Below are 15,148 nucleotides of genomic sequence, written 5' to 3'. Positions count from 1 at the left end.
CTTTTCAGTTCCACAATGTTTTCAGTTAGTTCAAGGTTTTCACGGTGCAGTTAAGCAGCAGCTCATCCTGAGTTTTTAGTTGCGCGGCTTTTAGACACTTAGCGGTAACAGCACCGAAAGCGGAAAACGAGCTCCTACACAACCAAAACAACTTCACTTTAAATACACAACAATCATTTTAAATAAATAAGAAACAAAACCAACACACAAGAGGGTTCATTTTTATATTTATGCTTTTACATTTAAAAAATGGGCAAAATCGATCAAGTTTAAAGAGATGCTATAAAGCATTAAGCCAAATAAAAAATCATCTTTACTAAAAACATGATTTAAGAAACATTATTATCCATCCATCTTCTATACCGCTTATCCTTCAGGGTCACGGGAACCTGGAGCCTATCCCAGGGAGCATGGGGCACAAGGCGGGGTACACCCTGGACGGGGTGCCAATCTATCACAGGGCACAGTCACATACACATTCACATTCACACACCCATTCATACACTATGGACACTTTGGACATGCAAATCAGCCTACCAGGTACTCAAGTACTCTAGCATGGAAATTACTGCCAAATGTGTCTCCATGGGTTCTCTCTACTGGGTTCTATGGTACCACAGTGGTCAACACAGTGCAGAGCCCAATGTTAGCGCAGGAAGTAAGATCCCTCTTGGTCAAAGGGGCCATTGAACATGTACCCCGTTCCCTGTGGGAGGGAGGTTTTTACAGACGTTATTTTCTTTTCACAAAAAAGATGGGAGTATACGGCCAATTTTAAATCTGCGTCATCTGAACTGTACTCTGCGGACATACAGGTTCAAGATGCTGACGCCCACACTTATCGTTCCACAGATTCAGTTTGCGGACTGGTTTGTGACTAAAAGATGTATATTTCCACATAGAAATATTGCCCTGTCGCAGGAAGTTCCTGAGGTTTGCGTTTGGAGGCAGCGTGTACCAATATCGGGTTCTTCCCTTCAGGCTAGCTTTATCCCCTTGCACCTTCACAAATTCAGTCATTCTGGCTCTCTTGCGACTCCAGGGCATCCGTGTACTAAACTACCTGGACGACTGGTTAATTCTAGCATGATCCAGGGAACTGGCGATTCACCATCGAGATGTTGTTCTCGCCCACATGAAGAGCTTGGGGTTCAGGTTGAACCTCAAGAAAAGTATGCTTTCTCCAGTGCAGTGGAGAAGTTTTGTAGAGATTACAAGGATTCTACTACGTTGAGGACATTTCTATCCCCAACATGTGTAGGGTCAATCCTATCAACACTGAGCAAGATAAAGCTAGATCTTGGCATCCCCTCCAGTTTTTGAGAATTTGGAGGTGTCCCCGGTTTCTAACCTTGGGTCACACTCTAGAGTTGTTTCCTTATCGCAAGACGGTAGTGACCGATACCTCCCTCCTGGGCTGGGGCACGGTCTTAAACGGCAGTCCAGCTCACGTTCTCTGGAGCGGCCCTCATCTGGAGTAGCATATAAATGAGTTATCACCCTCGGCCGGAACTATGGAAACTGTGGGTCTGGCCCCTGCGGGGCACCATCTCATAGATTCTGGTTTCACACCTGAGCATGTAGAGCATGTGTGAGGAATGTCAGCTAGACCCACTGAACTACACAATAGCTACAGTCCTGGAGTTCTTACAAGGACGTTTCGCGGCAGGGTTGGCTCCTTCTACATCAGGGTCTACATGGCCACCGTTTTGGCCAGCCACTCCCCTATTGATGTAGCCTCTGTGGGGCAGCATCATCTAGCTTCAAGGTTTATGCGTGCTGTCAGGAAGTTGAGGCCCATCTGCAGACCATGCATACCTCCACAAACACACACACAAAGATTTTGTTTTAGGAGCAACATTTTGTTTAGTTGAGAGATGTGAAAGATTTTTTCCCCCAACTTTACCTGTGTGTTTGTTTTGTGTTTTCTAGGAGTGTAAGTAATTCCAGCAGAAGCCATCAGCATCTTCAGGACTCAGCTGTGTGTCCACGAGCTGTCTGTGTATACACTAATATTCAAACATGGAGACCCCTGACCTGGACACAGATGATGTGACTCCACCCTCAAAAAACCAGTAAGCTACCATGTCCTAGTATTTTAGTCATTAAATGTTCATATCTGAAATATGTAGTGAGTTTATATGAAAATAATAATTGAATAAAAATTTATACTAAGCAGGAAACCTTAGCAGTCATCACTTGAAAAAACTGCTAGATTCTGTTGATTGTAAGTAAAATGATGTCCTTATGAAAATTAACCATACAGTCGAACAGTAAAGAGGCATGAGACAATACACTAAAGCCACGATACGAGACGTATCCCTATACAGGCTTCAGAAGACGTTACTGACGAGACGGTGTTTACACAAATCAAACCACTGCAGTATCAGTACAATAGGGGCGTTAAACTCAAACTCTGCCTGAGCCACTTCAACATTTTTGTGAGACCCTGAAGGGCCATAATCAAAGATTATACATTTTTTCCTCACATTTATCATTTATTATATAAGGTGCAATTTGTCTCTTATTATTAACATCTTGATCTTTTTCAGTGAAACTGTCATAAAGCTATTTCATGGCACCATTATTAATGTACAAAGATTGTAAATTGAGGCGCAAATTGTTTTCAAGAAAAAAACAGATGCAAGCCAAATGAAACAAGGCTGTGGACTATTAAGTAAGCATGCTTCGAGGCAGTTAGGTTCCCACTTGCAAACTTCCTGCTCTGTATGCTACGACCTCTGCTGCTGCCTAGTGTGTAAGGAGAGGTAGAGGTCATAACAAATATTAAACTGAAATATCACGATATACGATATGGTACAATATCTCACTGTATTATGTATCCTGATTATTGAGACAATGAAATTCTGTCTCATGCCCACTCTATAATGTTGTACAGTAAACTCAAGAGAAAGAGATCAGACTCACCAGAACCCAGCTGTGTCTCTATGAAGAGTGATGCGCCTATGGATTTTCCTCTGACCTTTAGAAACAGAGACTCCTCGTCTGCACACAGGTAACATCTCATAGTTCTCATAGTTAAAGTCACAGTTAAAAGCTGTGCTACACAATCATTAGCAGCTGTTTTGATTTATATTTTAGTTTCTTGGTCTTTAGTGATACTACAGAACTTTATGAAGGTCAAAATGTCTTACAGGTAATGTCTTAAATGCTAAAGCAAGAAATGCTAATATAAGCAAAACAAACTGTAGGAAACAATATGTAATGACACTAAAAGTACTACTACTACTAATAATAATAATATGTGGAGTCACGTGGGCTGGGAATCAAACCGTCAACACGGTTGGTCAGTAGGTCTACTGATAACTAAATTGTCCCTACAGGTGATGGACTGAATCTCATCCACAGTGTAGTATAATTCTGGATAGAGTTACAGATTTTTATACCTGTGAACCGTTCTAGCAGGTTTTTAAAATAATAATGATCTGTATTTGCATTTAGGACACATTATCTGTTCATTCTGAATGATGTCCTCATGTACTGTTAAAACCATAATGACCATATACAGTCCCCTCCACAAGTATTGGAACAGCGAAGCCAATTCTTGCACTTTTGCTAGACACTGAAGACATTTGGGTTGGAGATAAAAGATGAATGAGACAATAGACCAGAATTTCAGCTTTCATTTCCTGCATGATAAGGTGCCATGTTCTAAGTTATTTAACACATCTAAATGTAAATAATGTGGAAAAAAATCTAGAAAACCTAAAATTAAAATGGGTACAATTTATTCTCCAGGTCCACAATGTTGGTGATGTTGTATTTAGCACTGTGTTTTCTAAATATTAATGCCCTTACTACAATTATTTTAGTAGAATTAGGGCTAAAGTTTAGACTACAGTATTAAAGTGAAGAAAGTTATTGTCTTTAACAGCTACAGTTTTTATTCCCAGTGTTCTACAGAAGTCAGGAGACAGAAGAGAAAAGAACATCATCACAGCTACAGGGTAAGATCAAACCCAACAACATGACTGTGACACTGACGTGCTGGTATTATAAACATCTCTGCTGTTATTTCCTGCAGAGTGATTAGATTATAGAAAACATAGCGTAGAATACAGCAAATACACAGTGAGAATATCATAAAGAATGATTATCTGTGGTAACCAGTCAGAAAAAAATGTGATCTTAAACTCTAATAATTAGACCCCATGTCTCACCATGTCTTTTTACTTCACCCTGTCACAGACACGACCCAGAACCTGCTGCTGTAAATGAGTTCCAGAAAAAGTGCAAATTAAATCTGATGAAGAAATTTCAGTGTTTAAACGGAGTGATGATAAACCCGGAAAACCGAACACTCCTGAATGAGATCTACACAGAGCTGTACATCACAAAGGGAAACAGTGGAGACGTCAATAAAGGACATGAGGTGAGACAGATCGAGGCAGCATCCAGAAGAACAACAACAGAGGAAACACCAATCAAATGCAATGACATCTTTAAGCCGTTATCTGATCAAGACAAACCCATCAGAACTGTGCTGACAAAGGGAGTCGCTGGCATCGGAAAAACAGTCTCTGTGCAGAAGTTCATTCTGGACTGGGCTGAAGGGAAAGCAAATCAGGACATCCACCTCATTTTTCCACTTCCTTTCAGAGAGCTGAATTTGATGAAGGACCAGAAACTGAGTCTGATGGATCTCCTTCATGTCTGTTTTAAGGAGACAAAAGAAACAGAAATGTCCAGTTTGGAAAAGGTTCTGTTCATTTTTGATGGATTGGACGAGAGTCGTTTTCCTCTGTATTTCCAGAACACAGAGAGAGTGTGTGATGTAACTGAATCAGCATCAGTGCATGTACTGCTGATAAACCTGATCAAAGGGAATCTGCTTCCCTCTGCTCTCATCTGGATCACCTCCCGACCCACAGCAGCTGATCAAATCCCCTCTGAGTGTGTCCATCGAGTCACAGAGGTACGAGGGTTCAGTGACCCACAGAAGGAGGAGTACTTCAGGAAGAGGATCAGTGATCAGAGCCTGGCCAATAACATCATCACACACCTGAAGTCATTAAGAAGCCTCTACATCATGTGCCACATCCCAGTCTTCTGCTGGATTTCAGCCACTGTTCTAGAGAGAATGTTGGTTGAAGAAGAGAATGGAGAGATCCCCAAGACTCTGACTCAAATGTACACACACTTCCTCATCATTCAGACAAACATCATAAGAGACAAGTACTCAAAGAAGCAGGAGAGTGGTGAAGAAATGCTTCTCAAACTGGGACGACTGGCTTTTCAGCAGCTGTTGAAAGGCAACCTGATCTTCTACGAGGAAGACCTGAGAGGGTGTGGCATTGATGTGAGAGAAGCAGCAGTGTACTCAGGTGTGTGTACGCAGATCTTCAGAGAAGAGTTTGGACTTCACCAGAGTAAAGTGTACTGCTTTGTTCATCTGAGCATTCAGGAGCATCTCGCAGCTCTGTATGTGCACCTGACATTCATGATGGAAAAGAAAAATGTTCTTAATCAGTTCTCTGACCAGTTGACTGAAGAAATTACAATCTCAGCTGTCCACAAGAGTGCTGTAGATCAGGCCTTAAATAATGAGACTGGACATCTGGATCTTTTCCTCCGCTTTCTTCTGGGTCTCTCACTGGAGTCCAATCAGAAACTCTTACATACCTTAGTATCACATACAGGAAGTAGCTCCCAGACAGGGCTGTGGAACACAGTACAGTACATTAAGATAAAGATCAGTAGAGATCTTCCTACAGAAAAATCCATCAATCTGTTCCACTGTCTGAATGAACTGGGGGACAATTCTCTAGTGGAGGAAATCCAACGCTACCTGAAATCTGGAACACAAAGTGAACTCTCTTCTTCACAGTGGTCTGCTCTGGTGTTTGTCTTACTGACATCAGCAGAGGAACTGGAGGAATTTGACCAGAGTAAATATAGCTCTACAGATAACATAAGAGAGGAGATTCTTGTGAATGTGATGCCTGTGATTGCAGCATCCAGAAAAGCAATGTAAGTCAATCTGAATAGAACTGTTCTACTGTTACAGTGTTAAGAGAACAAATCAAATGTCTTAGCTGTTCTGATGAATCTAACTCTTCATGACATTTTAGACTTTTTCTTTTCTCTTCTTATGAACATTTAAGATCAGACTCTTGCTTTCCCATTTGGTGTCCCGGATCTTACACTCCATGTTTATACAATGTGTGTGATGATGTACGCAGCTGAAAACTCCCACCAAGCCGAATCTGAACAGCTCTGACTGTGTGGGACTTTTGTCTAACGGATGTTTGTGCTTTTGAAACTGAGAAGTTGCAGTGAAAGGTTTGAGGACTTGTTTGATAATTTGCATTACTGTTAGTTCATTACGTATTATTTCCTTCAGCATCAGGTGTGATACAATTAAAAAAAGTGGTTGTTCAGCTCTGGCCTCAGTGCTCAGCTCAGAAACCTCCAATCTGAGAGAACTGCATCTGACTGTGGATACACTGGATCTGACTTGGAGTAAACTAGGAGACTCAGGAGTGAAGCGTCTCTCTGCTGTACTGGAGAATCCTCATTGTAAAGTAAAAAATCTGAAGTAAGATCATCTCTCTGAGAGACACAGTACCTCACTAAAAGCTGCAGTTAATAGTTGTGAGCAGTTCCGTTTTTTCAGTTAAATCAGTACAACATACAGAACAAATATATTAGTATATAATAATGTATTAGCGCTCTGACCCCAACTTCCTAACAAGCTGGGAAATGTGAAGAAAAGAATTTCACTGTGCTGTAATGTATATCTGACAAATAAAGGTTTCTTCTTATGTGTAAATGTACACACACTCAGGAGCACGAGTAGAATACGAATTAAGAGGATTTTCATGAATACCAAATTTCTTGTGTAAACGCTCGTACAAACGATTTACACACAAACCCGTTCATATCCAGTTTTATAAATGAGGCACATTGTTAATTAGAATAAACAGATGATATTAAATCCTCATGTCATTCTGAATAATAAAATCCCACACATCATCCTTAATGTAATGAAAATGTGTTGATGAAGAGTGTGTCATTGTGTCTCTGCAGGTTGTGGTGTTGTGATATCTCAGATGAAGGCTGTACTGCTCTGGCTTCAGCTCTGAGATCAAACCCCTCGCACCTGAGAGAACTGGATCTGTCTTATAATAATCTAGGAGACTCAGGAGTGAAGTGTCTCTCTGCTGGACTGGAGAATCCTCACTGTAAACTGGAGATACTGAAGTAAGATCATCTCTCTGAGAGTCACATGACCTGCTCCTCAGGAAGATTGTTTCTTTTCACTGCACACTGATGATCTGTCACAGAGTCTTTGGGTCAGATGTACGTATGCGAGAAGCTGCAGCACAAAACGTGACTTGATGCGACTGCAATGTGTCTAAAATTACTGTGAAATTTACTACAACACTGTAACTAATCACACAAACTGCAGCTCAGACACAAACTAAATACACTGTGTGTGATGCAGGGTTTAAAAGCAGCAGGGAAATGGTGCAAATGATCTCAAAATAAAGAATTTTTAAATTTAAAAAAAGATAAAAATTGGAAGTTAATGTCAGAACTGAAAAGGTAAAAAAAATGGAGTCACTATGAAAAGGGTTGCCAGATCTGCTTTACAGAAGCAGCCCAATGGACTTCACTATAAATTTATCAGTCTCACACTTACTTACTTTTTTCCCTCTGGGGAACACAGGCCACTGACGACCTTCCACCATCTTTCACAGTTGTTCACTAACCTCTCCAGTTGTTTTCACTCCTTTAGACCTATCAACGCCCAAAGTATTATTTTAATGACTTTGGGGTCGTTTATCAATCTTTTAGTAAAGTTGTGTGTAAATGTTTGCGTGAGTCAAACCCAACTCGAAATTTCCACCCGATTTACAAAAGTCTCTGAAAGTCTGATTTTCTTTGTACTCGCTTTAATGATTAGTTTTATTTGTCTTAATTTATGGGTTTGTTTTGGCTCACTTTTTAAAATATTTTTAAATAAATGTCAATAATATAAAACATCTGATATTCACAAATTTTCTCAGTGGTGCTCTTAGTCCCTGATCTAGTGAACTAGCATGAGGATGTGTTTTTGATAGAAACTCCAAAACACTTCTATAAGTCGCTCTGGATAAAGGGGTCTGCTAAACGCTGTAAACATGTTTAAAATAAGCACTTTAAACTCAACAGAATATTCCAGATATACAATTGCAGTAATCCATGCAAATTATAAGTTAAGGCAAAATTATAATGTTTAAGTCTATGGGTTACTGATCAGAAGGTTGGGCCCTTGAGCAAGGCCCTTAACCCTATCTGCTCCAGGGGTGCTGTATCATGGCTGATCCTGCACTCTGACCCAAACTTCCTAACAAGCTGGGAAATGTGAAGAAAAGAATTTCACTGTGCTGTAATGTATATGTGACAAATAAAGACTTCTTCTTATGTATAAATGTACACACACTCAGGAGCACGAGTAGAATACGAATTAAGAGGATTTTTCATGAAAATTTCTTGTGTAAACGCTCGTACAAACGATTTACACACAAACCCGTTCATATCCAGTTTTATAAATGAGGCACATTGTTAATTAGAATAAACAGATGATATTAAATCCTCATGTCATTCTGAATAATAAAATCCCACACATCATTTTTAATGTAATGAAAATGTGTGGATGAAGAGTGTGTCATTGTGTCTCTGCAGGTTGTGGAGTTGTGATATCACAGATGAAGGCTGTACTGCTCTGGCTTCAGCTCTGAGATCAAACCCCTCACACCTGAGAGAACTGGAGCTGTCTATGAATAAACTCGGAGACTCAGGAGTGAAGTGTCTCTCTGTTGTACTGGAGAATCCTCACTGTAAACTGGAGATACTGAAGTAAGATCATCTCTCTGAGAGTCACATGACCTGCTCCTCAGTAAGACACATTCTCTAATAGTGAGACTGAAGCAGAGGTTTTAGGTTCATCATCAATGTCCTGAGGAGGAAGATTGTTTCTTTTCACTGCACACTGATGATCTGTCACAGAGTCTTTGGGTCAGATGTACGTATGCGAGAAGCTGCAGCACAAAACGTGACTTGATGCGACTGAAATGTGTCTAAAATTACTGTGAAATTTACTACAACACTGTAACTAATCACACAAACTGCAGCTCAGACACAAACTAAATACACTGTGTGTGATGCAGGGTTTAAAAGCAGCAGGGAAATGGTGCAAATGATCTCAAAATAAAGAATTTTTAAATTAAAATAAGAAGTTAGTCATTTAACCATCTAATCCGTTATGAGATTCATTGACAACGATTTTCATAATTGATTATTATTGATATTATCGATTAGTTGTTGCAGCTCTAGTCAAAACATTAAGTGTTTCATGATAAATAATGAGTGATTTTTAAAATGATTTTACTTTGATGATAATAAAACAGGGTCTAGTGTTCTTCCAAGTCAATGGAATGTGTGTAAAATAACAGACAAACACATTCTGCATAAATAAAACAGTCAGACTTGTTCTTGTGAGTACTGAATAAACCATTTAAACATTCACACTATCTCTCTCTGTCTTTCACTCTCTCTCTCTCTCTGTCTCTCTCTCTCACGCGCACACACACACACACACACACACACACACTCATTTCAAGATACGCGAAGTATGTCTTGATGTTCATAAACTGAGAGAGTGAAGAGTGTCATTGTGTCTCTGCAGGTTGCTGTGTTGTGATATCTCAAATGAAGGCTGTGCTGCTCTGGCTTCAGCTCTGAGATCAAACCCCTCACACCTGAGAGAACTGGAGCTGTCTGTGAATGAAATGAGTAACTCAGGAGTAAAGTGTCTCTCTGCTCTGAAGAATGATGGACATTACAAACTACAGTCACTGATGTGAGTAATGATATTTTTTAGATAAAAACTGAAACAAAAGAAAAGACTGATCAGCATTATTTTGTACATTAGTATTAGTTTGTACATTTCATTTTAGTTGCAGTAAATATCAGATTATCGGATACTGGGTTCAAATTTCACTATATTCGATTCAATCAGACTTTTTCTAACAATTAGCTTTAATGGTGTTTGGTATTAATTTAAAATTCGTGTGAAAGCAGAAGACAGGGAGTCAGACAGAGTCTACAAAATGTCAGCACTGAGTGCATGAGAGTGATTGTAAATGAACACCTCGTCTCCTTGTGACACCCTGCTATCTCTGACTTCATACTGCTGCTTTTGTCTGAATCCGATGATCTCTGCTTCTCCCTGTTTCTGATCGGCAGCAGATTTTCTTCTCCACTCTTATAAAAGCGAATTAAAATCATCATCTTTTATGCCACACTGCTACAAATATTTTATTTAAGGAGTCACTTGACTCTGACACTCCTTCCAGCACTCCACCTCCACACCGTGTCTTCTGTCATTCCTGTAAAGTTCCCCTCCGCTTGTTCTTAACGTCTGCACGTAAATACACGTGTAGAACAAGAGATAAAACACACAGCAGTGATCACTGTTTTAAAAATAAAGCTCTACAGCCTGTGATTGTATAAGAGCAGTGATGTGATGGTAAATATCTGCTCATGTTCCTGTTAGATCTTGTGGAAGTTCTCATCTGTTCTAGCTAAATGTTCTAACAAGTGTATTCTATAAGAATGAAGGAATGTTAAATGATTATGAACAGGAGATAATAATGTTTTCCTCGAAGCAGAGATGATTACATGCTGTTGATCATGAAGTACCACAGTCTAGATTTTGGTTATTAATTCAGATATCTGTCTTTTAGATTTTAATAGACTATACACATCTGATTACTGAGTAGAACGACCTGTGACCCCTGGACAACATTTCCTCAATCCCAATGAAAACCTGAGGGATTATTTGGATCAGCAGGTGAAAAACCACAGGAACTCCAGCTGGACCCAGTCAGTGGAAGACGGAGCTGAAATGGACAGGAACAGTTTCATGGCATTGGTGGGATTCTCACCTGACAGGATTAGCATCTGAGGAGTTTATGTGAAGAAGCCCCTGGGAGACTCACTGCAAGTCACATTTATCACTCTGTCCTTTAGTTGGTATTTAATATAGTGTAGATTTTTTGGTTCCAGGATCAGATCTAATCTGTTCTTCATTTTCTCTGATATCTGAATCCCTTTTCTTTGCTAGTATCAGCTGATCATACCCGGTATGGGATCAGTGCCTTCTCTATTACTTAAGTATTAAGTACTTAAGTACTTCTCTATTACTTAAGTAATAATTGTGTCTCAAATACAGTACATTTTGAAGAAGTGAATATGTTGTATCTTTGTATTAGACTACAAGTTGAGAAGAATACAGTAGACACTCGGAGGTAAAGTTAACTTGTGTATTAAAACCAGAGCAAGAGAGAAACATATCAATGCGCATGGCTAATTACCAATCAGAAATCAATGCTAAAGGGAGTGATTCCACTTAAAGAAATCGATCCACTCTAAACACTACAGTCTTTAGTTCTGCTGGAACAACCCCAGATGGAAAATGATGGAAAGTGGGGAACGGACACAGAGTTTATGTTGAACTTCAGCTTATAAACCACAATAATGCCTCCGCCTCTGCCAGATAACCTCCGGAGAGCCAATACTCCAAATCCCGCTGGAGTGATCTGATTAAACAGGATCATTTTCTTTATGCCAGGTTTCAGTTACGAACAACAAGTCCAGCTTTTTATCTGTAAGAAAATCCGATAAAAGCAGCGCCTTGTTATTCACAGACTGCGCATTGAATAAAATTTTTACGTAGCCACATACAAAGAAATGCTGTGAAGCAAAGATGCCTTCAAAAATAATAAAATTACATGTTTCTACATTTAAAAAAATACTATAAAGAGCAGTAAATAGTAATAAATTAAACAAAGTCAGTATTTGGTGTGACGACCCTTTGCCTTGGGGGAAAAAAAAGTATTCTCAGGAACACTTGTTTAGTTTTATAATGAAATTTGCTGATAAGTTTTACTGAGCATCTTGGAGAGTCCGCTGCAGTTCCTCTGACTGTCGCACTCATGCCTTTTTTTTTTCTCTAATGTAGAAGTCATAAAATCTATAACAAAATACAGTTTATACATATATGCATATATACACTGTACAGCGCTGTGCAAAGGTCATCAATAATTATTTAGCGGTAAAAATGATTATAAATGTACAGTACATTAATTCCAGTTTCAGTCAAACAGCCACACATGCAGGTCAATATTAAAAATAAAATATTTATGATTTCATACTCTCTTAACTGTTCAGTAGTCTGTGATTTATGATCAGTAACAATAATGATGGAAAATTATATTCAACAGAAAGTCACACAGGTCTTCAACATTAAGAACAGGATGAATTTATTCCAACAGGAAGATCTTGTTTTAATGCCGCACACTGACACATGATGATGATGATGATGATGATGATGATGATGATGATGATGATGATGATGATGAATGATTTGCTGTGATGTAATTAACAGTGTATATAACACTCCCTGTTATAACACTGGTGTTACTAAACTTCTGAACAAGTCTGATTTAATTTGTAAATCAGTCAAAAAGATGTCAACAAGACGTCGTGTGTGTCTGTGTGTCTGTGTGTCTTTTAAAAGCTGGGTATTCTGGGTATAAACAGATTCAGAAAACACATGAATACTTAATGTCATATATAATATGCAAATACATATTAAATGTAAATAAAAATAAATATGATAAGAATGCATTTTTTTCTGTCTGGATGATTTGAGTCTTATTCCAGTATTCCAGAAACACGTAGTTGAGTGTGAACTTTTCTTGTTGCTGGTATGTTTGTTGTATATTTTTTGTTTGTTTGTTTTTTTACTATTATTATTTAAATGATACTGACTTCCTTTTTTCCTGATCATACTAACACATTTTTATCAGTAGGAAATCAATTTTGGGGAAAGTCATGTTATTACAGACATCCTAATGCTCTAGATCAGGGGTGTCAGACGTACGGCCCGCTAGGGGGTTCAATCCGGCCCGCAGGATGAATTCTGAAAGTGAAAAAATGCATAAAAGACACGAACTAGAATTTTTAAATAAAATGCTATTCTTAAACTATCCGCTGGGGGCGCACTGTTTTAGTCAGAGTAGAAGACGCAGCACAAATCTGGGACTGAACAGCAGATGGCAGCAATGCGCCTGTGTGCTTGGTGTCTATGCAACAAGTTTCGGTGCTCAAGGAATAGAATATTTGGCGTCACTATGAGACTCGTCATGGCGAAAAATACGACAGCTTGTAAGGACGACTGAGAAGAGAGAAGATAAATGAATTGCTGGTGGGTCTGAGGAAACAACAGTCCATTCTGACCCGGAGCCGAGAGGTCAGTGAAGCAGCAGTAAAAGCCAGCCACCTAATTGCTAGTGAAATAGCATTAGCATCAGCATCAAAGCGGTATTCCGAATGTGAGTTCGTTAAAACATAGATGATGAAGGCTGCAGAACTCGTGTGTCCCGAATGAACATTGGCTGCTACTCAGGACATGACGCTTGATATTGATGCACTTGTGCAGACCAAAAGATGCCAGGGTTCAGGAGCAAAAACAAAGTAGTCTAGACATGACTAACTCCTTTAAAATGCTCCTTCAGACACTGAATGCACTTAAAGAATACAGTTCTGTGGAAATGAATCCTTGCTTTATTAATAGTTTTAAAAAATGTGCGATTTAATGTTAGTCTACAGCTTCACTACAAAAGAGTTTGGTTTGGTGGAATCCTATTGTTCATGCGATGCCATAAATTTTAAAGTGCAATGCTTTATTTTTCAGTTCCAAATACCTGTGACTTAAACTTTTTTGCTTTTTTACAAACACTGTGACCAGTTGTAATGCACACATGTAAATGATAATCAGAAGCAAATTGCACATGTTTGTCTTAAGAAATCTGAGTTTGTTCGTGATATGTTTTGTAAAAGGATATTTCATTAAATATGAAGATTTTCTTAATGTACTTGTACTTCTTTGCACGAGAACAAGGGGGAAAACATGGACTTGTTATAAATTGTTATTTATAGGTAATTACGCTATGATTTTACTGGCCCGGCCCACTTGACATCTAATTAGGCTGTGTGTGACCCCTGAACTAAAATGAGTTTGTCATCCCTGCTCTAGATGATGTAAGGTGTTAATTTTCGACGCACTTCCGCCCCCTAGTGGTAAAGAACACACTTTACATGACGGTTCAGTTATATACTCAGTTTAACGATAATGTAAAGTATTATTTCAATATTTATACACCTATCGTCCTTGAAATGTCCAACAGAACGTGCATAGCTTGTGGAGCACTGTCTTATTCTCAGATGAATCCAAACTGCACTTGCATGGATCTGATAGTCGAGTGTTTGTGTAGAGAAAGCCAGGAGAAGAATCCCAGCCAAACTACACTGAGGGTACGATAAAGCACTGAACTGCCTGGGGTTGTTTTTCCTACAGTGGTGTTGATGAACTTGTGTTTATTGTTGGTATCATGAACTCAGAAGTGTACAAAGGCATTTTAGATGATTATAACACCACATCCAAATGATCCAAATCATAACAGACACCCTTTTCTAGAATACTCTACCAAAAGGAAAATTAGCCACTGCGTGTCCGTTCCGTGGTTTTCCATGTTCGGGCTGCGGCCTTGCACCTTTGTGTCGTCCCTTTTTAAATTTATTAAAAGGTTTTTCATTGTCATAAGGAATCGTGAGAACTCACGCTTCATAAGCACCGATTTGGTTTATTTTTCTTGGTTAAGATCTTGAGATCTGGTTTGGATTGTGTGATGGTTTGTACAGCCCCAAGCTGCACATGAGTCAGGAATCTTTTCTTCAGTCCAGTTATGAGAATATTTAACTTCCAAATCTCTGTGTTTCAGCTGAAGTCATTGCTGACGTGATTTATTGCTTGATTTATTGAGTCATTAATACAACAGAAAAGCTGAATCCTAAATCAATCCTACCTACATTTCTTACATCACACCATCTTCCTGCTACCATGGAGCCATTTGGGACTCAGTTATGAAAGACAGGGTACCATGGTGGGATTTTCTGCTTGGATGGCATTTGCACTACATTTAGATGAACAGCAGGGGGCAGTATGACTTCTAGTAGACCACAATCTCTGCTCTCCACATCTGTCCAGACAGGTGTGTGATGTGAAGAGCCCTTA

The 15,148-nt window shown here is 39.2% G+C and overlaps 1 protein-coding gene across 5 annotated transcripts in view; it reads left to right on the top strand.

Annotated features, from left to right (window-relative positions):
* The first annotated feature begins 1,888 nt into the window (after nucleotides 1-1,888).
* LOC108272567 (NACHT, LRR and PYD domains-containing protein 12) overlaps nucleotides 1,889-15,148 on the top strand; it is a 133,427-nt gene continuing 120,167 nt past the window's right edge. Inside the window, exons 1-7 of one of the 5 annotated variants that reach the window (XM_053684311.1) lie at nucleotides 1,889-2,075; nucleotides 2,900-3,016; nucleotides 3,915-3,968; nucleotides 4,210-5,991; nucleotides 6,365-6,559; nucleotides 7,051-7,224; nucleotides 8,692-8,865. In XM_053684311.1, coding sequence (XP_053540286.1) covers nucleotides 2,023-2,075; nucleotides 2,900-3,016; nucleotides 3,915-3,968; nucleotides 4,210-5,991; nucleotides 6,365-6,559; nucleotides 7,051-7,224; nucleotides 8,692-8,865 — 2,549 coding nt within the window. In that variant the 5' untranslated portion in view covers nucleotides 1,889-2,022. The remainder of the gene's footprint in view (nucleotides 2,076-2,899; nucleotides 3,017-3,914; nucleotides 3,969-4,209; nucleotides 5,992-6,364; nucleotides 6,560-7,050; nucleotides 7,225-8,691; nucleotides 8,866-15,148) is intronic. The other 4 variants (XM_053684312.1, XM_053684310.1, XM_053684307.1 and 1 more) reach the window with 4 other exon arrangements.

This window comes from Ictalurus punctatus, chromosome 12 (genome assembly GCF_001660625.3).
Source record: "Ictalurus punctatus breed USDA103 chromosome 12, Coco_2.0, whole genome shotgun sequence".
Lineage (NCBI taxonomy): Eukaryota > Metazoa > Chordata > Actinopteri > Siluriformes > Ictaluridae > Ictalurus > Ictalurus punctatus.
This window is presented reverse-complemented; position numbering and strand designations above follow the sequence as displayed.